General features: G+C 33.0%; 1 protein-coding gene across 1 annotated transcript; it reads right to left on the bottom strand.

The window, feature by feature from the left end:
• Positions 1-7,425: 7,425 nt before the first annotated feature.
• LOC18594312 (uncharacterized) lies at positions 7,426-14,006 on the bottom strand. Its single transcript, XM_088808567.1, is given in 5 exon segments — positions 7,426-7,765; positions 7,768-7,998; positions 8,199-10,199; positions 12,832-12,975; positions 13,083-14,006. Coding segments are annotated over 5 exon segments (3,345 nt in total). The 5' UTR covers positions 13,999-14,006; the 3' UTR covers positions 7,426-7,712.
• Positions 14,007-23,500: the final 9,494 nt, after the last annotated feature.

Raw genomic sequence — 23,500 nt, forward strand, 5'->3', positions numbered from 1 at the left:
ATGCTGTGAAACTGATTGTATCATTGTATGTTGATGATTTGTTAATAACAAGACCTAATGATGAGTTTCTAAAAGAATTCAAAGCTCAAATGAAGTCTGAATTTGATATGACTGACCTAGGAAAGATGTCCTTCTTCATAAGCTTGGAGTTTCTACAACTAAAAGATCAAAATTTTCTCCATCAAAGTAAATATGCTGAGGATTTGCTCAAAAAATTCAATATGAACTTTTGTAAACTAGCTCCAATGCCATTAACTATGGGTTGGAAACTTAGCAAAGATGATGGTGAGATTAATATTGATGCTTAACTCTATAGAAATATAATAGGTTGCCTTTTATACTTGTTAATTACCACGCTTGATATTATGTTTGCAACTAGTATTCTATCTCGATTTACGCAGGAACCATTAGTAATGCATAAGAAAGTTGCAAAGAGAATCTTGAGGTGCATCAAAGACACAACAACATTTGGGCTTAAGTTTGTGAAACAAGATAGTAATCATTTGCAAGGCCATTGTGACATTATTGGGACGCTAGTGTGGATGATTCAAAAAGTACCACTAGTTATTGCTTTTCATTTGGAAGTGCAATCTTTTTCTGGAACTTAAGGAAACAAGAGATGGCAGCTCATTCTTCTGCTGAGGTAGAATATATAGCAACACCTTTTGCAACTAATCACGTGTTATGGCTCAAGAAATTGCTTGATGATCTGGGTTTTAGGCAATATATTAGCACTGTCTCATGGGTAGATAACATGTCTACAATTTCAATAACGAAGAACCTAATGTGGCACGTAAGAACCAAACACATCCAAGTGAAGTTTCACTCAATCAGAAAGGTTGTGAAGAACGATAAAGTTGTGATCAAGCATTGCAGCACCAATGATCAAGCTACTGATATCTTCAAAAAAGCTTGAACAAAGATAAGTTTATTTTTTTAGGAGCAAACTTGGAATATGTGAGATAAATTCCAAGGAGGTGTGTTAAAACTAGAATATATCTCAGCTTCAAATGAGGATGGCTTGATGATGTTTTGAATGGGTGGAGATAAAGTCACGAGAAACAACACGTGACTGGTTTAAAATAGCAGTTTGTGCATTGTTTATTTTTAGTTTTTTTCTCTTCAGCATTAAGTTAGTTTAGCAACATGGATTTACCATGTTGAGTTGTGAATACTAGGATGTCAACCACTAATATCATGCTACTACTAAACGGTTATTGGTGATTTTATTGTTTAGTTATGTATTGGTCTTTTGTTTCTATTGTTCTCTCTGTTCTGTAATTACTGGATATATAGGCTTAATGAAAAACAAAACACTGTGTCTTTGTCTTCATGTTTTTCTCTTTGCTTGATTAAGTTTCAAAATATTTTTAATTCATCCTTTTGAACAGGTTGTTGGGGATGCTTCGGTTTATGAGGGTTGACGGAGTTTCTGGTTTGGAATGCTCTACTTTGTAAAGGTTTCTTTTTGTGGTCTATGGGTGGGTCTATGAGTTGTGTGATCTTTTGCTCTTTCTGTTAGGATCTGTTTGGGGGGAATTCTAGTGTGAGGGATGATTGTTTTAACTTTGTATGGTGATTCTTGTTCTCTCTAGTATGTCATCCAATGTTAAGGACTTATGGTTGGACTTTGATTAGGGATCCTACGAAAGAAGAGGACTCTTCATGATATTTTTGACTTCTTTCGCTGCTTTTTGTTGTTTTTGCCTTTCTATCTACTCTTTCTTTTGTGATGGCAATGTTGGGGAGTTTGATGTTGATTACGAGAGACTTTGAGATTGTTTCTTCATCAACATTTTTTTTTTTTGGGAATTTCTTTATGGCTATTGACGGGTTCAGGGGTTTGAGGTTGGGAAAGAGCTAAGGGTTCTCTGAATCCTATTTTGTGTGGGTGCATTTTCAAAATCAAAGGTTATGTCACATAATGAAAAGCTATCTTAGATAAAGGTTATGTCACATAAAGTGACATAGTGTGACTATTGGATTATAGGTAGGTTTTCATGTGAATGGTTATATCTCTTGGTAAAATGACATCCAAAGGTTATGAGACAAATTGAAAAAACACCATAGCTCAAAAGTTTAAATATAAAAAGTTATTGTTTGAAATTTTAACTCAAAATTTATGTTTTATGGAATGAATAGTTTTCCTTTCATAAGATGATTATTAAAACAATACCTATATCCAAATGTTGTGTCTTGCAAAATGTAAAGAAGTCTTTTAGACAAAATGGTGCCTTAATGAAAGGGTTGTGTCTTTGAAGAAGAGATACTTGCAAGCCTATATAAAGGGCTTGTTGCTAACCATTTTGACATATTAAATCAAAAACAAAACAAGAGCAAGAAAAGTGTTGATCATGCACCATTAAAGACTTCGGTTGGCATAAGGGTTTTAGTGTCAATAAAATTACTTTTCAAAAAAAAAAAAAAGATCAACCTTTATATATATTATATACCTCATTCACCTCTATGGAAGATGTGGAGGATTTTTAATGTGTTTGACAGCATTTGTACTAAAATCAGAAGTATTGTCTTCACACACACTGCGAGAAGTGAAATCAATGGCAGACTTTCTTTCCATGATTGGAGTTGACCTATTAGCTTTGTTATAGGCATGATGGTAAGAACAAAGCGCTGGTATGGCTGTCATGGCCCGGAACTCCCATCGGGCCCGTGACAACCGCCGCGACGTCCCGATAAGCACTTATTACCCCGAATGCCGATCGAAATCCCGCAAGGCTTAGCATCAACTTCCGCATCTCCCCGGTGAGCGACAGTTATTAAATCTCGCATTTCAAGAAATCATAAGTTGTTTCCAACTCAAAATAATAAAATATCATTTTCTAGCTCACAGGGGCATTTTCGTTATTTTTCTTCGAAAATACCGAAACTCGCCAAAAACATGGTGTAAAAGCTAAATATATTCATACATACTTTAAATCAAATAACTGAAGAATAAAATTACTTTTACAGTGACACGTGGGCCCCCAACTAACCAAGAAGGTGTAGAGCTACGAATCCTTACTTCTTATTATGCAACTTCGAGATTAATTCTTGTCTTAATCAACTATCAACAAACTGTCCTGAGCCTGAAAAATAGATAGGAAGAGGGGTGAGATTAAATAATCTCAGTGAGTAAACAATTACCATCAAAAGCATCTAAAGCCGAGTAGATGGAGACAATATAAAAACGTTATATCTCAATAATGTTCATAACACAAAATTCGTTTCAATCTATACCAAATAATTTCTTTTCATCAAAATTTCCTAGCTTATGAATTTCTTAAACTTGGCCCCTGCCAGAATCATTCTCGCGGGTACCTTCGTCAAGGTATCCCACTGAGACCGCCAAGGCTGTTCAATGACCCATACCCATAAACATGTTTTCACATCTAACACACAGTCGTTCCTTGACGTTGGCTGAGTCTCACTCTCACGTGGTGGCCCGAACGTGAGGTGCACTCAAATCATACCTCAAGAGATACTTCACCCAACATCTCCCCCCGGAGGTAAATATATAATTGAGTTACCGTGCTCCTCTCATAGGCAGTCCACGGAAACCCCCACCACTGCAGTGACCATTTAATATACCACCAGACCCATAAAATTTTCAGTAGCATAATATGGCGAATAAAATTTAATCCAGTCTACCGAGACCAATCCAAAACTGTTCATATATTTCATGCTAACCCAAAAAAATTTAGCCATCATGCTACCATAGTGTCATAAGCCCCAATTTCAATAACATATAAAATCATAAATTTCAACACAGTCTCCATATACTCAATTTTCCCAAAACAATATTTGATTTCAAAACCAGTAAAAATCTCATTTTTATTAAAAAAAATATTTTAATTAGAAAACATAATATTTAATAATTTAAGCTCACCATTCAATAAAAGTATTAAACAAGTATAATAACTCTAGATATTTAAGACGATAAGTTGTCCACTCACAGTTCTAGGAGTCGATGTACTCCTAATCTCAGTCTTCAAGCACAATTTATATACTTTTACCAGTATAATTTGCTCACCACCTATCCACAATGTACAATACATAATTCACCACATCAATGCTTGACCATTATAAAATTAATTCAGGCTCGATATATATGCATGATATGATATACAACTTATCCGACTACCGCTTAAATGCGATGCTGACCTAATTCGGCTTATTACCCTATTAAATCGATATACGCGTCCGTTTAAACTCCAAATTAATTTTTTCTCAGTTTCTATACCTCAATTGCACCCAAATTGACTTAATATCCCTCAGTGTGGTGCAAATTATCAGTCTCGATAGTAAATTACGAAAATACCCCTAATGGGTAAAAATTCGTATTTTTGCTCCGAAAATTCTCATTATTTTTCTAGACTCATAATTCATCATTATTCATCATAATTCCTCAAATAAACATCAAGATCATCAGCCAATATTCTCCTAGAAAATTCAGCCAATAATGGTAATGGAGGAAAATGAATTCTTTTCTTGTTGTTTTGTTTCTAAATATGCTAAACTAACTTAAAACACTAACATAGTTCAAAATCAAATTAATCTAACAACTTTCTCTCTCTAAACCCATATGATCAGATTTGAATCCATCATCAAAACACATAATTTAACCATGAAAAATAAGGAGAAATGCATGGAAATGATAAATCTTAAGCTAAGCTTGAAAAATCATACCTTTAAACACTTGATTCCTTGAAAAATCACACTTTTTCTTTGAATTTTCTCACTCTAGGGTTTGTTCTTATTTCTCTCTCTCTCCTGCTGGTTTTGGCTGACCATCCCAATGAAGAATTCTGGAATTTTCAAGCCTTTTAATAGGCTTAATAAAATATTATTATTTTATTTACCTTTTGAATATTTTATTATTTTATTTTTTTCTAGCCATCTTTTTGACTTTCTTTTTCTACCACTCAATCTTCTTCACTTATCAATGTCTTCCATGAAATTTCTAGACTTTTTCAAAGTTTTGGTGGAGTAAATTTTTAAAAATTACACTTTTACCCCCGTAAAGTAAAAAATTACATTTTTACCCCAAAAACTGAAAAATTGCCCATAGACATATTTTTCATCCCTTATACTCATACCATTTTCCAATTTGTCAAATGTGATCTAAATTCTCTCAAAATCTCAAATTTTGTCCGCCGGTGGAAAAATTATAATTTTGCCCCTAGATAGTGAAAATTCCGGTTTGACTCCGAATTGATCCTCGAACTCCTAATTACCATTTTGAGTCATCCCTGAACTGTGAAACTCTTAATTTCACCTTAAAATTCCTATTTGAACTAGTTCGAGGCTTAATCGACTTAATGGTACCATTATGGGTAATATCGTCTTTTAACGATTTTTCGAACTTCCTAAATATACAAACATTCTATCGAGCATGTGAATGAAATTATAATTATTTTAAAAAGCAGGGTTTGACAATGGCAATGATCTCTAGGCTTTACTTTATTTTCAGATTACAGTTCTAATAGGGAGGATGCTTTTGTTGATGAAAAAGACAGTTATGGTGTGCGTTCCATTTTGTTCTGTGTATAGGATAGGGGAAGTTTCAGTGTAATGGGGTCTTTGTGTTATTGGGTTTGCTGTTTATTTTGTATTAAAGTTTTCAATCTCAGTACATTTTTGGTGTGTTGGGGTGGTTTTGGCCTTTGCGGGAGGGCTGTTTCCCGCTGCCTACAATCTGCTTTTTGTAAAGACGTGGGCTATATTTCAGCTTTATGCTCTTAATAACATACTTGATGTTGATTGAGAAAAAAAAATGCTTGCATCCAAAATGTAGTTTTTTCAAGTGCAAAAATGCAAGTGAAATAAATAAAGAATTCAAATTCTATTATATAGGAAAGAAAATGAAATGATGAGTTTTTAACTTTTTCTTATATATTTATTTATTTAATGCTATTTTATAATTATTCACAAAAAATTTGATGATAGAAGTTAGTTTAAGGTTTGATTCCCTCACCCCTTAATATTTCCTCCTATTTGACACAAAAAGATAATACAATTTCTATTTATGAATTAATTTAAAGCTCTCTTCATAAGTGTTAAACATAATTATGGTTTAATTTCTTAAAAGATTTTGCGAAAACCATATTATAATTTCGGTGCAAAACAAAGACTAATCAAACAGAGCCTGGTTGTTTGGCTTTAGGCAGTGGCTTTCCATTGTCGGAATTTCTTATAATTATAGCAATTTGGATTCTCTAGTAATCCAAATTCACATTACTCAATCAAACAAAATTTTATTAATTCTTCCTCTTTCTTAGGAATTGAGAATGAAAACTCGGGCCTTGACCCACTTAAAAAAAGAGGAATAATTATCACTGGACCAAGTATAAGTTGTTTATTAATTGTATTAATTTTCTTATTTCCAATTCCTAATGCTCATTTTTTCCAACACAAACAAAAAGAAATACGCCACTTACAACAAAAGTCAAGATTCATTAAAAGTAAAAGCTGCAATTTTCCAAAAGGAAGAAGGGCATCCCCAATCTCCATGGATTTTCATGCTTATCGCATTGTACAGGGCAAAGTGTTCAAAAAACTAATTAACATGCTAAAACGCTTAAACTAAGTCAAAGTTATACAATGAGTACGTACCCTTAGGCGAAAGCTACTTTTTTGTTTTTATAGTTTATCTAATCAATAACTTCAGCCACTTCAAGTGTAGTGAAAACTTAAGACAAGCACTATCAAAGCATTTTCCTATCCATGATAAAGTTGTGGAATTCAACTGAGGCTACGTTTAATTGGTTGTTAGAGTCCACTCCATTTCCGTTTAGTTGTTGAATGGGCTTGTTTTCTTGAAACAATGTGCACCCTATCTCGAAAAGTTAGAGGGTTGGGAAACTCTATAAAAACCAGAGTGGTGAGGAATCACTTTGTACACCTATCCAGGAATCACCTCGCTGTTAGCTGGTGGTGTCACATATATATACTTTATGGGAAGGAAACCCTTAATCTTGGTGTTGACAAGAATCCGATGTTTCAATATGGTTGTAGCTCTCCAGATTTTGGTGTTTGGATTATGTTGTTATGCATCTCTTTTATTTACAAGCTTTTTGGTTTTGTTATATACCTTGTTTAGCCTTTTCCCAGATTTCTATCTACTAGTAGTGTACTGCCTGCACTTGTATATGCTGGAGGCTATTATAGGCACTATGCAGTGCTTGCAACTATTACTGCTTTATGCAGTTTTTTAATGAAATTCATTTTTTGGCTGAGGAAAAGAAAAACCTAAAATACCAAGCTTGGAGATGAACAAAAGAACAAAACGAATTTCACAATTGATGATTGCTTTGAAATATAGTAAAATTTGTATGTATGTTGTTCCTTTTAGACCAAGTATTCATGATTAATACTTCCATATTTTAATTTGGATTCAAACCAAGCCATGTATATGCACAACCAATCAATATTATGCTTATAGACATAGATTTTTGTAAGAGAAACAGGCGGGAAGAGATCATCCCCAAACTTTGTGACTAGTGCACTTATTAAATGCTCCATTTAAGTTTACATGGAGTCAAAAATTAAAAAAGAAGTTAAAATAAATGTCTTCTTTATATTCATTTTGAGAAAACTAGAAAACCTATTTGTAGTCTAGCTTATTGATTAAGCTTGACCAACTTATTTGTAGTCTGGCTTATTGATTAAGCTTGACCTTGATTTTCTTCAAGCTTGCAACAACTTCTTTCATATCAATCCTCTCCTCTGGTAACTCTGCTGAACATCCTAATGCTAATTGCAAAACGGATAACACACAATCATTTGCTGCTAAGCGTTCTCTTTCTCCGGTATTTAGCAAATTTGTGTCTACAACATGAACCACTGCAGATGGTAATGACTCTTTCACCCAACTCTTCAAGCTCATTTCTTCCACAAACATTTCATCTGTCGGCTTCTTTCTTGTGAAGGTTTCCATAAGAAGAATACCAAAACTATACACATCGCCTTTTGTAGAAACAATTCCTTCTGATCCATATTCTATGTGTGAAATTAATTTAAATTCATTATCAAAACTATCAATTGATATTTCAAGATAATGAAAAACATGCTTAAAGTTTAGTGACCGACGAATCTAAAGACTTGTATACATGCATGTACATGTAAGCATATATGAGGAGAAATATACATACATACATACATAATCTAAAATTGTTAAAAGTAAAAAATAAAACCATCACCTGGTGACATATATCCGATGGTTGCTAGTGTCACGGTTTGCTTCATTAAATCCTCTTCACCTAACAGTTTTGCAATGCCAAAATCACCCAAATGCGCAACCATATCTTTATCTAGCAGGACATTGTTAGGCTTCAGATCACAGTGAACCACGGCTGGGTTATGACCATGATGTAGATACTCCAATGCGGATGCGATGTCTATCATTATATTCAACCTTTGAGAAATATCCAGAAAATAGTTGTGAGAATATAGCCATTTCTCCAAATTTCCATGAGGCATGAACTCAAGTATCAAGGCCTTGAAATCAACATTAGAGCAACTACTGAAGATTTTGACCAAATTCCGATGGCGGATGTTGCGAAGGACCTCACACTCAACATCAAAGCTTTTAAGAGCTCTATCAAGAGTTACATTGAAGACTTTTACTGCAATGCTCATATCATTTGACAGAGTCCCTTGGTATACTGACCCAAAACTCCCTACCCCAAGTAAATTGCTTTCAGAAAATCCATCTGTAGCTTGATGCAGCTCATGATAAGAAATCCTTCTCCATTCAGCTAATGTTAGCAAATTTTCTTGAGTTGGCACTTCGGCTTTCCTATTTCGATTTCGCAAAAAAATTATAACCATGGCCAATATCAATATTGTTGAGCCAATTACCGGCAGAATATATTTTAAAAGCTCAGTACCCGTCTTGGACCTTCTAGAGGGATTAGTTTTGCAAGGTGGGACTTGCAATCGAGGTGAACCACACAAGGCTTCATTCCCCATAAATGATTGAATTGAGTAGTTTGCAAATGAACCTCCATTAGGAATTTTCCCTTGTAGTCTATTGAAAGAGACATTGAAATATTTGAGATTGGAAAGTTGCTCCAAGGACTTGGGGATCGTTCCTGAGAGATTATTTCTTGACAAATCCAAGAATTCCAAACTTATTAACTCACTTACAGACTCAGGAATAGAATCGTGTAAGATATTACCAGATAACGAGAGATGAGTTAGGTCTGTGAGATCACCAATGCTGCTTGGGATAGTACCTGAAAACTGATTCTCTGACAAATTCAAATTAGTCACAGACTTCCACTTTCCAATATCAATTGGGAGAGAGCCACTCAGAGAATTTGAAGACAATTCTAGGAACAAGATACCATCAAGTCTTGTCAAGGTTGATGGTATTGAGGTAAAATTGTTGGAGCCTAAAAAAAGGTTTCTTAGAGAAACGACATCACCTAAGCATGATGGAATCGGTCCAGATAGTTTGTTACCTGTGAGAGTTAAGTAAGCCAACTTCTCCAGATGACATAACTCAGATGGAATGGACCCTTCTAGCTTATTAAATCCGAGATTGACATTTTGCAACTCTCTCAATCTTCCAATTGTAGTAGGTATTGTTCCAGTCAAGTCATTGTGGTCAAGACCTAACCATAGCAACTTGCTTAAGTTACCAATTTCTCTAGGGATGTTGCCCCTAATGTTGCAAAGAGAAGAATAGAACTGTGTTAGGGAAGATGATAAATTTCCTACCGAAATTGGAAGTTCCCCACTGATCAATGGATTACCATCAAACGTCAATTGTTTCAATTCTCTGCAATTCGTCAATGATGAGAGAAAGCTCAGTTCTGGGGATGAAGGGTTACTAGATAAATTGTTATGACTCAGGTCGAGGTTTTTTAAATATCTTAGATTGCCAAGGTTGTCCGGAATAAATCCAGAAAAAGAATTATTCAACAAATGAAGATTAATAAGCTGAGAGGCATTGGAGATAGAGATAGGGATGGGCCCACTCAGTTCATTTCCTCCAAGATAAAGGCCTTCAAGGTTTGGAAGTCGGAGGCCTGTGCTAGATGGAAGCTCCCCAGAGAGGCGATTTAAAGCAAGCCAAATGATCTTTGCAGTTGAGATGTTAAAGATTGATGGAGGGATGAAACCAGTGATGTTATTTTCTGCCAGGTATAAGATTTCCAGATTTTCTAGGTTGCCAATCTGAGGTGGAAGTGTACCTGCCATAATTAATTTAATCACAGCATTGTCTGATATCATTGTTCCTCAGATATAAACATATGTAATAAAATTTATATATATATATATATATATATATATTGAACAAAGTACAAATAACCTGTTTAGTCCAATTAGGCTACTAATATATCAGAAGTTACAATGGAAATAGTTAACCATTTTGCTTACACCCCAAATCGTAATTGGTCATGTCTGCTAACCTGATTTAGTGGGTTTATAACTGACGTTGTTGAAAGGATCTCCCTCCATAATAGTTTCTCCTCGATCAAAGATTTTTACATATATTTTTCAAGTTCTTTAATGAAAATGAATCAAGATAGTTAAATTATTTACTTGGCATGGACCCCAAATCAATTTTATTTTGCTAAATCAGTAATTTTAAACGCTATACATTTTTAATTTTCTTTAATCATTCTTTAAATTAATTTTTATATTACTTCTCAACTCCTATTTTTCATAATAATGCAATTAATTATGCAAAGACCATAAAAAACAAACCTAACATCCATCGCATATGTATGCATGTTATGAATTTCCTACATTTGATCATGATATAATTGGATTATTCGCCAGATCATATGTTTGCTTGCTTTTGGTAATTTGTGATATTTGGTAATTTGTTGCCCCTTGCAAATAAGTTTAAAGCAGCCATATGATCCACCCTTGAGTGTCTCCTAAAATCTTAAGGATTCTATTCGAGTTGTCGTTATGATGTGGTTGTACTGCTTACGATAGTAATAAAATAAATTGTCATAGAACAGATGCCACGAGAAAAATCCATAAGAATAAAAAAGTCTACTCTTTCCTTAGACATCTTTGAATTCTATTTTAAAAAAGGTTATTATAATATTGATCATGTAATTTATCTATCAACTTTTTCAGAAATTGTTTCTAGCCTTAAATTAGATTTGTAGCGATGCATTGAGGGATAAAATACAATCTATGTTACACAACAATATTTGGAAACTTGTTGAGCTAATTAAGGGTTGAAAACTCATTTGTTGTAAATAAGTGTACAGAATCAAGAAATATTCTAGAGGAAAAATTGAGAGGTTTAAAGTCAAACTAGTTGCCAAAGGTTTTCCTCAAATAAAATTTATTGATTACAATGAAATCTTTTCTATTGTATTCTACAAGGATGTTGTTTAGAGTAATTATGACACTTGTAGATCATTATGATTTAGCACTACACCAGATAGATGTTAGGATTGCCTTTTTAGACGGTAATTTTGTTGAAGAGATGTATACGGGGCAACTTGAAGGATTTAAAAAAATTGGTAAAGATTATCTTATGTGTGGACACAAAAGTCTAATTATGGGTTTAAATGAGATTCTCGCCAATTCCTTGTGTGTATTGAAATCTATAGAGCCAAATCCCATCACTGGCTAAGACTTTCTCAATGTGCATAGGTTGATCAAGTGTTGAATAGATTTGTTACGCTTGATTGCAAAGATGAAGATGTGCCAATTGTTAAAGGTGATAAATTGAACTTGACACAATATCCTAAAAATGATGTTGAGAGGGAATCTATGAAAGCAATGCCATATGGTAATGCAATAAATTGCTTGATGTATACTCAGGTGTACATGAGACTTGACATTGGTTATGTAGTAGGTCTTTTAGAAATATATTTATATAATATTGAGAGAGATAATTTAGAAGTTCCAAAGAAGGTGATGAGATATTTGAGTAGGACTAAGGTTTATATGCTAGTTTGTCAAGAGATTAAAGACCTTAAGTTGGAGGGTTATACAAATTCTAATTTTGTTAACTACTTAAATGATAGGAAATCCACAATAAGATATATTTTTTGTGTTGGTAGGTGGTGCAATATCTTGGAAAGGTATAAAGAAAACACTTATAACCTCATTCATTATGCAAGCAAATTTTGTAACATGCTATGGATAAACTACAACAAGCTTTCTAGTTAAGAAATCCCATTAAAGAATTATCATTAGTTGGCTCTATTACTAGACCCATACAGTTGTATTGTATAATGTTGTAGTGGTTTTATTCACTAACGATAATAAAAATATTGTAGGGGCTAAGTATATAGAGATAAAATATTTGACAGTTAAAGAACTTATAGAAAAAAGGTGCCACTTCAGTAAAGTATACTAGAACTAATTGCATGATAGCTGATTTTTTGACTAAAGGACCATGCCTTGTTAATTTCAAAAAATTGTGAAAGTCTTTTGATGTACTTGGTTAGCTGAGCATTTGACATTGCTTTATGCTTAGTGTGTAATTTGTATGGAACTACATCCTTGATGATTTATTTGGATTTATTATGAGTAATGATTATTAATGATATTTAGTCAAAGTGTTGATATATATATTATGTATATATAAACATGCATTTATGTGAAGAATTAAGATATGTGCAATTCTTAAGAATAAGCTAGGACATAAATTGATAGCCTTAAGATATGTCTTTGGAACATAGAGTATATATATCTCTAGATATGTAAAACAGACATAAAAGTTTATTGAGTAAATCATAAAGTGTTTCTATTGCAAATTTGGACTGCATAAAATAAAGATCAGAGAGGCTAACAAATGAATACAAGACATGAAATAGATCATTAAATTAAGATAAAGAGATATTGTACCTGACAAGCCGTTAGAAGAAAAATCAAGTTCCTTCAAAATTGTCAAGTTCCCAATACTTGAAGGAATAGGCCCTGCTAAGTTGTTTTCTAGAAGGCTTAGAATCTCCAAATTTTGAAGATAACCAATCTGCCATGGGATTTGACCTGTAAAAACAACATGATTATGCCTTATGACAACTAAAATTAAAATAATATCTGAGCAAAAAAAAAAAAAATTAAAACAATATATCTAGTTCTCTTTCTATGCATACCTTTGAGAATGTTGCTGCCGAAGTACAACAAATTAAGCATAGTCAAATTTCCAATTTCCATAGGTAAATTCCCCTCAAAATGATTATTATGTAAGTATAAGAGTTCTAACTCTTTGCACTTGAATAAACTAGATGGTATTTTGCCTGAAAGCTGGTTCTCACCCAAATTAAGCACTTGCAATTCAGGAAGATTACCAAACATATCCGATGGGAGATGACCACTGAGTTTATTACTACCGAGATCAACAATTTGCAACGAAGATATGTTGAAGATTGAGGGAGGTATGGAACCTGAAAGCTGATTAGCATACAAAAATAATATCCTCAAGTTAGAAAGATTTCCAATAGCGACAGGAATCTGCCCTTGCAGACTATTGGTATTCAGCCTCATGATCTCTAGCTTTGGCAAATGGCACAATGATGATGAGATTACACCCGTGAAGTTGTTACCTTGAAGAAACAAGTTTTGAAGTTGAGTGAAGGAACTAAACCATGATGGGAGTTCTCCACTAATGTTGTTGTGGGCGAAGTTTATAAAGTTCAACCTACGCAAATTAGCCAACTGGTTGGGTAATGAGCCATGAAAACTATTGTTTCCCATGCTTAGCCTGGAGAGGAAAGATAGATTTCCCAAATGAGGTGGGATAGTGCCTACCAAACCCATGCCAAAAAGATTCAGAGTTGTTACCCTACGGTGTCGGGATCCGCAAGTGATGCCAATCCAATTGCAAACTGAGGTAGCACTAGACCAATTGGATGCTAAAAGATTTTGAGGGTCAAAGGTTACATGGGATTTTAATGCAAGAAGAGCCAATTGGTCTGAGGTGATGTTTGGAGATTCAATAGACAAGGAAGTAATAAAATTACGAAACAGAAGCACAACTATGAGAGGGAGGCAGAAGCGAGTATTTCCCATGAGGAATAGGAAATGGAACCCTTGGGGTAACTGAGCTTGGTCATGAATTCTTTAAATACTTGCAAAGCCAAGCGTCAAGCGGTCGTCTCCAATAGGTCAAGCCCGAATATTATGACTCTCCGATTGTCCTTATCCTAGTAGTTGCCTTTTTCTTTATAGCTTAGCTGTAAGAGAATTCCACTTGCCTGTGTCCACTAGAAGAAAAATTATAAAAAACTTGCATAGACTCAAAGAAGAAATTGACGTCTACAACTTGCTTGGGAAAGTTATGGGTCTAACTAAAGGCAGTGTAAAGTGTGGCATGTCGAACTTCCATTCACATTCCTTTTTTCTTGCGTAAGAAAAGAAAATATATATAACTTTCATTGAAGCATCACATGCATACATTCTCATAATAGACAATCTAATTCAACAAGTAGAGAGACATGGGTTGCTCAATAATTTTAAAGACCTAAAACGTTTAAATATTTAAATGGAATCCTTTTTATTGAAATTTAAAAAAAATTAAAATTAGTTGGAGATCATTAAAAACATATTACGTTCATTAAAAATAAGAAAAGTAATTAAAAATTATTAACATTACGAGGATTGGGATGTGATAAAAGCTAGAGATTTATTAGACACATAATTAAAAAAATGAGATAATATATAATTTATTAATTATTTTAACTTTTACATGAGTGAGTAAGTGAGATAAATAGTTGAGAATTAATAAAAAGTGGGAAGTGAAGGAAAATAAATATTTAATAAATACTTAATTTAAAATATATTTTATTAATTATTTAAATTTTTATAAATTTTTAATATAATTAATTATATTATATAAAATTATGAAGCCTGCCCTAAAGCAATGTTTTGGTGGCTTTATGCTAAAGCCGGCCCTGCAGGGAGAAAATGAAAGATGGAATATCTTTTCTTTTTCATATTTTACTAAGCAGAGATTGCAGACCATCTCCCTTGACGAACAGAAAATGATTACTACTATATTTACATTAATTCACACTATCAACGTCTTATATTCACACAAAATTAGTATTGTTGTTGGCCACTGGCAGCGTCTAATAATTTGCTATATCAGCAACACAATATAACACGTGCCACAACCTGCTGGTCCACCTACCAACCACTTCATCCGTGTCAATTCCATGTCATTGATTCTGATTGGCTTATGACATGTGCCAGTATTATATTGGTCCATCTTGATGCCACTTAAATCCCTGATTATTACATGTCAGCACCACATTAGGCACCAATTAGCTGACATGCCAAGTCTTCAGGTTGGCCAGCCTTGAATGCAATCTGGCTAACCCATCAAGTCCAATCAAAATTGAGTACAGAAAAAAATTAGGAAGGGTTTAAACCATGACTGTACAAAAAGAAGTTAAAAGCAAAAAAACAGTTCATAGAAAGCACAAACAACTACTAATTGCTTAGGGAGACATTGCCTGAAAGCAAGAAAGGCGTTTAAATACATATTTAACCTTAAAAACATTTTTTGAGGTTAAGAGGTGAGATTGACATCATTTTACAGCAGCCCTTGCGTAAACCTTTCCGGCATGTGACAAAAGGCCTACAGTGCTAATGTTCTTACTTTTTCCATTCCTTTTTTCTATGGTCAAGTGATCTTTTTCTAGCTTGACAAACGGCAAAACCCCACAACTTGGAGATAATACTATTTATGGCAAGTGGAATATCTTGAATATGGATTTGGTAGGACAAGTATTCAAAGAATAAAAACACAGTTGTGAGCTCTGGGCAGTCAGTTCAATATGAACAAATCTCTACAACTTGCAAATGTAGTTGCAGCTAAACACTAATGATGTTTCTATTGACAATAGGAAACCTTGAAATTTCTTGGAACAAGCAATGATATTTAGTTTTTATACAATTGTCTTTTATTTTGTGGTAGAGTGCCTCCCTTTGAAAATGCTCTAACTCCGTCCCTAATTGGCAAATCAAAGACCTTGGGGTGTTTTGCAAAATTTCTTGTTGACAAACAAGGGTCCACATCAAAGGAGCTATCATTTCAAATCTATATGATTAGACTCCTCAAAGCACCCATAGCAACTGAAGAGCGGAAATTAATGCTGCCATTTACTGTGAAAATATTAGAAGGCTAGGTTATGCTGTTAGAGCTTATTGCAATTTCCTTTGAAGAGCAGCATGATTGCAGAAAAGAACAAGGTATGCTGGACTTTTCAACCATCCGGTGCATGCATCAATGAAATGTGTACTAAAAAGAGTAATGTATTGGTGCCTTACTTTGTCTTATCAGTATCCCTCAACAGCCACCGCCATAAAAATAAGAATATTTGCTATAAAATATGGTTTAACTAGTTATCTATAAAAGGGAAATAGTTATCTATTTAGATCAGTATGAATAGAGGTGTGTATGAGCATGAATCTTACCACTTCATTAGTACAATGAAGACTAGCAAGATCAAAATCAGAAAGAGTTGACTCTAATTATATAATTTACAGTCAACGTAATGAAATTTCTTAATGTAAAATAACATACGAGATCCAATCATCCAGTAAAATTTTTGCAGTAATAAATCATCTCAAACTTCCCTCTGCGTTGGAAGCAATAAGAAGGAAATGAGAAAGCAGAGCCCAACACCAATACTTTCAAAAGGATTTCTACCGGTACATGTATAACTTTCCATTGACTGGATTATGGAACAATGATAAACGATGATAAACCTTCAAGTTTGCTCCGTATTGATCACCTACACTTGATTGAATACCGGTTGGAAACTCTTTCTGGAAGTGGCTCATCAAGAACCAATAGCTAGTTAGAAAACGATAGTAAGGAGGCTTTTTTTTAATAATAAAGTGGGGTCAATTAAAATCTTTATTCTAAAATAATATGATACTTTAACCATTTTTCCTTTTTACGAAATGCTTTTCTCTCTACAAAGGTGTATGAAGAATTAAATTATATCTCCAGTCACTAACTTTCCATGATTTTTTTGCCTTATATATATATATATAGCATCAAAAACATGTATGGCTGCCTAACTTTCCATGATATTTTGTTTCCTTTTTGGGTATGGGACCAGGCGGCCAAACTTTGTGTGTTCAATCTCAAGTCTCTAGTTTCTGGTTTTTTAAAATTTGCATCCTATCAACGCTGTACAAACAACGAGGAGAGAAAAGAGAAAAAGAGGGAGTGGGGCTGTGGAGGAGCAGAACATGATTGTCAAAGCCATGTCGGCCAAAACATGATTGCATGGACACCCACCAATAAGTTCTCTATTCTTACGAAAAAACGATGCAATGTTGACAACAACCTAGAAAAAGAATCACCTAATTAAACAAGGAAAATTTTGCAGAGCTAAACCCTGATATTTGTAGAAAGAATACCAACTCACGTACTAATTTTGTACCGTAACCATAAACCACCTTGTTTTTCCTTCAAAACAGGGATTTACTGCCTTTTGATCATGATAATCAGGTAAAGATGTTTGAATTTTTTAGGGTAAATTTCACTTATCTTTTTAATTTTTTATCATAATTACACACTGATTCATTAATTTTTAAAATGAAAACTCCACTCTAAAAAAATATTTTATTTGGACGCATAAATTTTTCATTAATTTGATGACGTAACAATTTTTTTACTATAATTTTACTATTCATTAATTTTAAAAATTACCATTATATAAAATGCAATTTCTCTCTATCCAACATTCTCTCACCTTCTCTCACTAAATTTTCTCTGCCACGGATAGCGATGACAGCAGACGTTCTTTGAACCAATTCGGCTATAGGAACATTGGATTTGGCTAGAGAACGCCATATACAACATTCTTGCGATGCCGATAAGCATTGGAGGGGCTCCCCAATGTCAGGGAACATCGGATTTGGTGTTCCCTTGCTAGATCTAGCCACAGGAGCGCTAGATCCAATGTTCCCAAGTTTGTATCTAGTGGGGGAATGCCAGATCAAACGTTCTTGCAGTGTCGACGAGCATTGGAAGGGCTCCCAGTGCCGAGGAATGCAGATTTGGCATTCCCTAGCTAGATCTAACTACAAGATTGACAAGCATTGGAGGGGCTCTTTGACCAAATCTAGTGTTCTCGTGATGCTAGGGAGCCTTGGCAAGTGAAAGATGGTGCTGGGGTGAGGAGCGTCGTCAATCACTTGACAGAAAGAAAAAAAGTGGAAAAAGAAGAAAAACATTTTAAATATTTCACATTTAGACATTAACATCGTTTACAAGTTTGGGATAGAGTGTTAAATTTGAAAACTAATGGACTCGTATGTAATTATAACCAAAAGTTGAGGGAATTAATATATTTTGCTTCAAAAAAAGTTGTATCGCGTCTTATTAAAAAAAAGTTGTTATATGTCATATTAAAGAAATATTACAGTCATCTCTTAAGGCCTTCACAAACAGTAAAGAATATCTTTCCAGCAAAGTTCTTGAACATTTTCTTTACAAAATCATTAGGAAGTGACAAAAGGTTTTGTGATTCATCAACAAAATCATCTAGCAAAAACTTTTTTAGAATTTTTTATGAGATTTACCAAATTAAAGATGGATGGAAGTAACCAAAACACAAAAACCGTTTTCTTCCTTGTAGTTCTTTTTCACCTTCTTCTTCTTTCTTTTTTGTTTTTCACTTTCTCTTTATTTCAATTTTGCACCAAATTTGAAAAAATTGGAACATTTTGTTTATTTCAAGAGGGATGGAAAATCTTGAAACATTCCTTTCCTTTCCTTTATTTAAATTCTTTTTATTATTAAGATTTTTGGAAAGAAAGATGAGCAAACCAAAAACATCATTTTGAATGTTTAAAAGGCATGAGAGAGATGGATGGGCAGTGTTCTGGATGGCGTGAGAGAGAAATCAAGAGCATCTAAATTTGTCTCAAAGGGTTTTAAAGGTATTTTTGTCTTGTCCTAACCAAAGTTCAATAAAAACAGTTTACTTTATATTCAAAATTATTTTTGAAATGAGCTTATAAGGTTGACTATTTTTCACAATTTACTCTATTTTTAAATTTCATATTTTGACTGCCTGGTATGGTATTGCATCTGCATGCTATATCTGGAGATGTTGACTATGTGTAAGCAAGGGAGTTACCTTGTGCTATTTTGAGTTTTTCTGGTGTCTATATTTTAAGTAGCCCTGTGTGGAATTTTCCTTAGTTGCTATTCTGGTGGGAGCACATTACACTAGAACACTACAAAAAATCCTTGTATTTCCAACGAATTTGCAATGGATTTCCAACGGAGTATAGTTAAAATTTTTAATTGCTTGTTCCGACGGATTTCCAACGGATTTATATTGAAAATTTGACTTGTACAATATTTCCAACAGATTTCCAACGGAAATTTCCATTGGAAATTTCCAACGGAATATTCCGTTGGAAAACCGTCGAAACTGTAAAATAAAAAAAAATGTGTAATATTTACAGTTTCCAACGAAATTTTCTGTTGGAGAATAAAACTTTAAAAAAAATTTTACAATCTTTTTACAGTTTCCAACGGAAATTTTCGTTGAAAATCCGTTGGAACATATAAAGAGTCGATGATATATTAAAAATGTAACTTTCCAACGGAATTTTCCGTTGGAAATAATAATAATGTTAAAAAATTATATAATTAACATTTTTTAAAAATTTAAATTTTTTTTTCGAAAAAATTTAGATATCTCTTTAAGCAAATACATAGTTATTGAAGTAAAATTTTGGGCTCTGTTTAAATATGTTTTCCTTTGAGTAATTTTGTATAATTTTTTTAACTTGAATGAATCATACAATATTGATTAATACAACCAAATTACGGTAATATTATATTACTCCAAAATTGAAAAAAATTTCTATGTAAGATTTTATATTTTATAAAAAACCATGATAAGATATAAAAATCATATTAAAAAGTATATATTACTTTATTTACATTTTAATTGTAATTAGCTAATATATGTAAATTAAGATTGAAGTTTTATAATAAACTTATTAATATTTGTGCTTAAAAAATATCATTTTATTATATCTATGTACTCATGCAATTCTGACCGAGAGCTATAGAAATTAGTCTTGATGTATATATATATATATATATATATAAACAATTATGATTTAAGAAAAAAATCGATAAAAAATATGAGATATATTAAATAAGGGTCTATATATATATGTGAGGATATAATTTATGTAAGGTTATAGTAAATTGAAGTTTAGATGATTAATGTAATAGGATCCAAATCGCATATATATATATATACACACACTTTAGAGTTACTATAACTTGTAATGTCTTTTAACACACACACTTTCTATTATATATTATGTTACTATAACTTGTAATTACTATTATATAAATGAGTTACTAAATAATATATATACCTTTGTTTATATAAATTTACAATATATGAAGTTAATTATCTTAAAAAAAGTTGTGAGATTATAATAGTTTTGAAACTGAACTATTTTTTTAAAATTTCATGTAACTAAGAGCAAATTCATATAATTAATAAAATTGTAAGATCTTTTAATATCTATACTTTATATACATTGGGTTAATTTAAAAAGAATATAATTACGGCTTTCGTATATACACTATAATACTTATAATACATATACTTTATAATATAAAACTTATAATGTCTTTTAACACATACATTTTATATTATATATTATGTTTATTTATAAAAAAATATAATTACTATTGTCTTATAAAGTAATTACTAAATAATATATATACTTTTGTTTATATAAATTTTTAATATATAAACTTAATAATTTAAAAAGAAGTTGTGAGATTAGAATAGTTTTTTTACTTAGCAATTTTTTTAAATTTCATGTAAATAAGGACAAATTAATTCATATAATCAATAAATTTATGATTATTAGTTAAATTATAAGGTCTTTTGATAACTATGTTTTATATAAATTCGATTTATTTAAAAAAACATAATTACTATTTTTTAGATACACTATAAACATTTTAATATTTATTTATTTTTTATTTGATATTAATATTATGAAAATGATAATTTTAATACTTATAAAATTTATATAGCAAAATGTGTTTTTAGCACATTAATCCAAATGTTAAATATTTATGTAATAGTCTTTTATGTTAAAATAATTAAAAAAGGAATAAAAATTAAAAACCCATCCCACCCCCCCCCCCCCGACCCTTCTGTTTCCTTTTTTTCTTTTCTTCTATTCGGGTGTCACTCCTTCCCTCCTTCAGTCGACTCCTTCACCGGATGTTCTTCCCCGACCTACAGCTCTCTCTCTCAAGGCCTTCATTTTCCAGCCGGTGACACAAGGCTGAAGCCCCAGCTCTCTCTAGAACCGAAGGCACAAGAACCTAGATCTGGTCCGCTCTGGCTTCTTCCTTTTTCAGTCGACGACACAAGCCCGAAGCCCCAGCTCTCTCTAGAACTGGCGGCACAGCAACCCAGATCTTGTCTCTCTCGCTTCTTCCTTTTCCAACCGGTGACACAAGGCCGAATCGCCTCAGCTCTATCTAGAACCGACGGCATAGCAACTCAGATATTCTCTCTCTCGCTTCTTCCTTTCATCGGAAGCAAACCTGATGCCCCAACACTCTCTCTAAAATTGACGGTACAAACCCCAAACTCCCTAAACTCCCACTGATGGTTGGCATCCCTTCACCCAAAGCTCTATTTCTCTATATATATATTTTTTTCATATTCAGATTTTTTTTGTATTGTTTGGTATTATTTGGTTTGTGGATTGAGGTTTCTGGCTGCTAGACTAGGGAATTGATTTTGGCTTTGTGTGTTTTTGGGTTGCTAGGGATTTTTAGGAATTTTTACAATTGAGTTTTTGGCCCTCGGATCCCCTGTGCTACACTTGTGAATTTTGATGGGTTGTGGTATGTGCAAGGCTTCGTTCCACTACTCTGCCAGACGCGAATTTTGTGCATCTCGCATTGTAGTGGTGATATTGGTACTGGCAAGGCGTCCGTGCCCTAACAGTATTTTTTTTATTTTTTTATTAGTTAAGTATTATTGTTATTAATTTTTTTAACATAAAAAATATGGTGTTTACAGCTAGCTGCCGGCCTACCACGCCAAGCTCGGGTCTTTCATCTATTGATCTGCCTTTTCTCTCCAACAGCCCAGCCACAGCCAAGGTCTACCGACTGCGTGGGTGTCTCCCCAAGCTCCACGCCCTTGTTCTTCCCTAGTTGCTGGCCTACCACGCCAAGCTCGACTCCTTCATCGGTTTATCTGAATTTTCTCCCCAGTTGCCCAGCCACAGCTACTCCCTATCGGCTGCCTCTGTGTCGTCCCAAGCCCCATGCCATTGTTATTCCCCAGCTGAGATTTTGGTATAGGATTTTGTTAAACTAGGTTCATTCTTAATAATTGTTATGCAAACAAGATTTGATGCTTCAACCATGGCTGTATGTTTCTAAAAATTGATACCCTACAAATTAATTTTACATGCCAATGTCGATGTTGTCCTTAGTTTATGAGAGAGTTTTTCATTACCCCAGATTACAATTAGTACTTTCAGACTTGTGAATTTGGTGATAATGCTGTTGTCTGGTTCCCCATATATTTATTTTTAGTTATTTAATTTTATATTATTTAATTTTAAGTTTAAGATATTTCTTTTTGATTATTTAAATTTTAATTTAAATTTTTTTATGGAAGAAAAATTAATGTGTAGTTAATTTTATGAAATACGTAGATAAATATTATTGTATATGTATACAGATTCGGGTATACATTGAGAAATTGTATAAAGAAGATTTTAATAATTTTTTAATATAATCAGATTTTTAAACGGGTTAGAGTAATTATAAGGTAGTAAAAATGTAATAGGGTTAGGGTTCGGGTTTAGGAAAATTATAGGGTACATGAGCCGTTGACATTCCTAGCCCTAGGGGTTAATTTTGTACATCTTGTTTATTTGATGTTTATCATGATTTGTTTATCAATTGATGCGCCCTATGTATTTTTAATGATGTTATTGTGTTTTAATTATTTGATTTATGGTTACAAGCCTAAACGTTTCATTGCTTTAACTTCAGTCAAAGGCTAAGGTCGGCTTTGGAAGCATCAAACCTGTGTTCGGTCTACTTCAAAACAAGATTGGGTTTTGGTTTAATTTTCGAGGTGAGTAAGATAAACACACAAGCAATTAAATGTTGGTATTTGAGAACTGACCACCCCCGTTAAACTTCAATTTTATATATAAATGATACTAGCCTTTCCAACGGATAATAGTACATATATTTTGACCCATCCGCAATACTCATGCTGTTCAATCTGATGCTATCCTAATAATTATAAACCATTTTCCTAGGTTTAACGGATAATTCATGTACGCAATAATTTATACTATAAGGGATACTTTGCAAAATATATGTAATTTTGAATATATACATATATATATATATATATATAATACATATTGGAATGTAAGGTTTAACAAATTGTTCTGTTTCCATCAATACAAATTAGTCTTAATAATGATATTCTATGATACTTAGGATTATAAA

Source organism: Theobroma cacao, chromosome 7, assembly GCF_053813885.1.
Source record: "Theobroma cacao isolate CCN51 chromosome 7, ASM5381388v1, whole genome shotgun sequence".
NCBI classification, from domain to species: domain Eukaryota; kingdom Viridiplantae; phylum Streptophyta; class Magnoliopsida; order Malvales; family Malvaceae; genus Theobroma; species Theobroma cacao.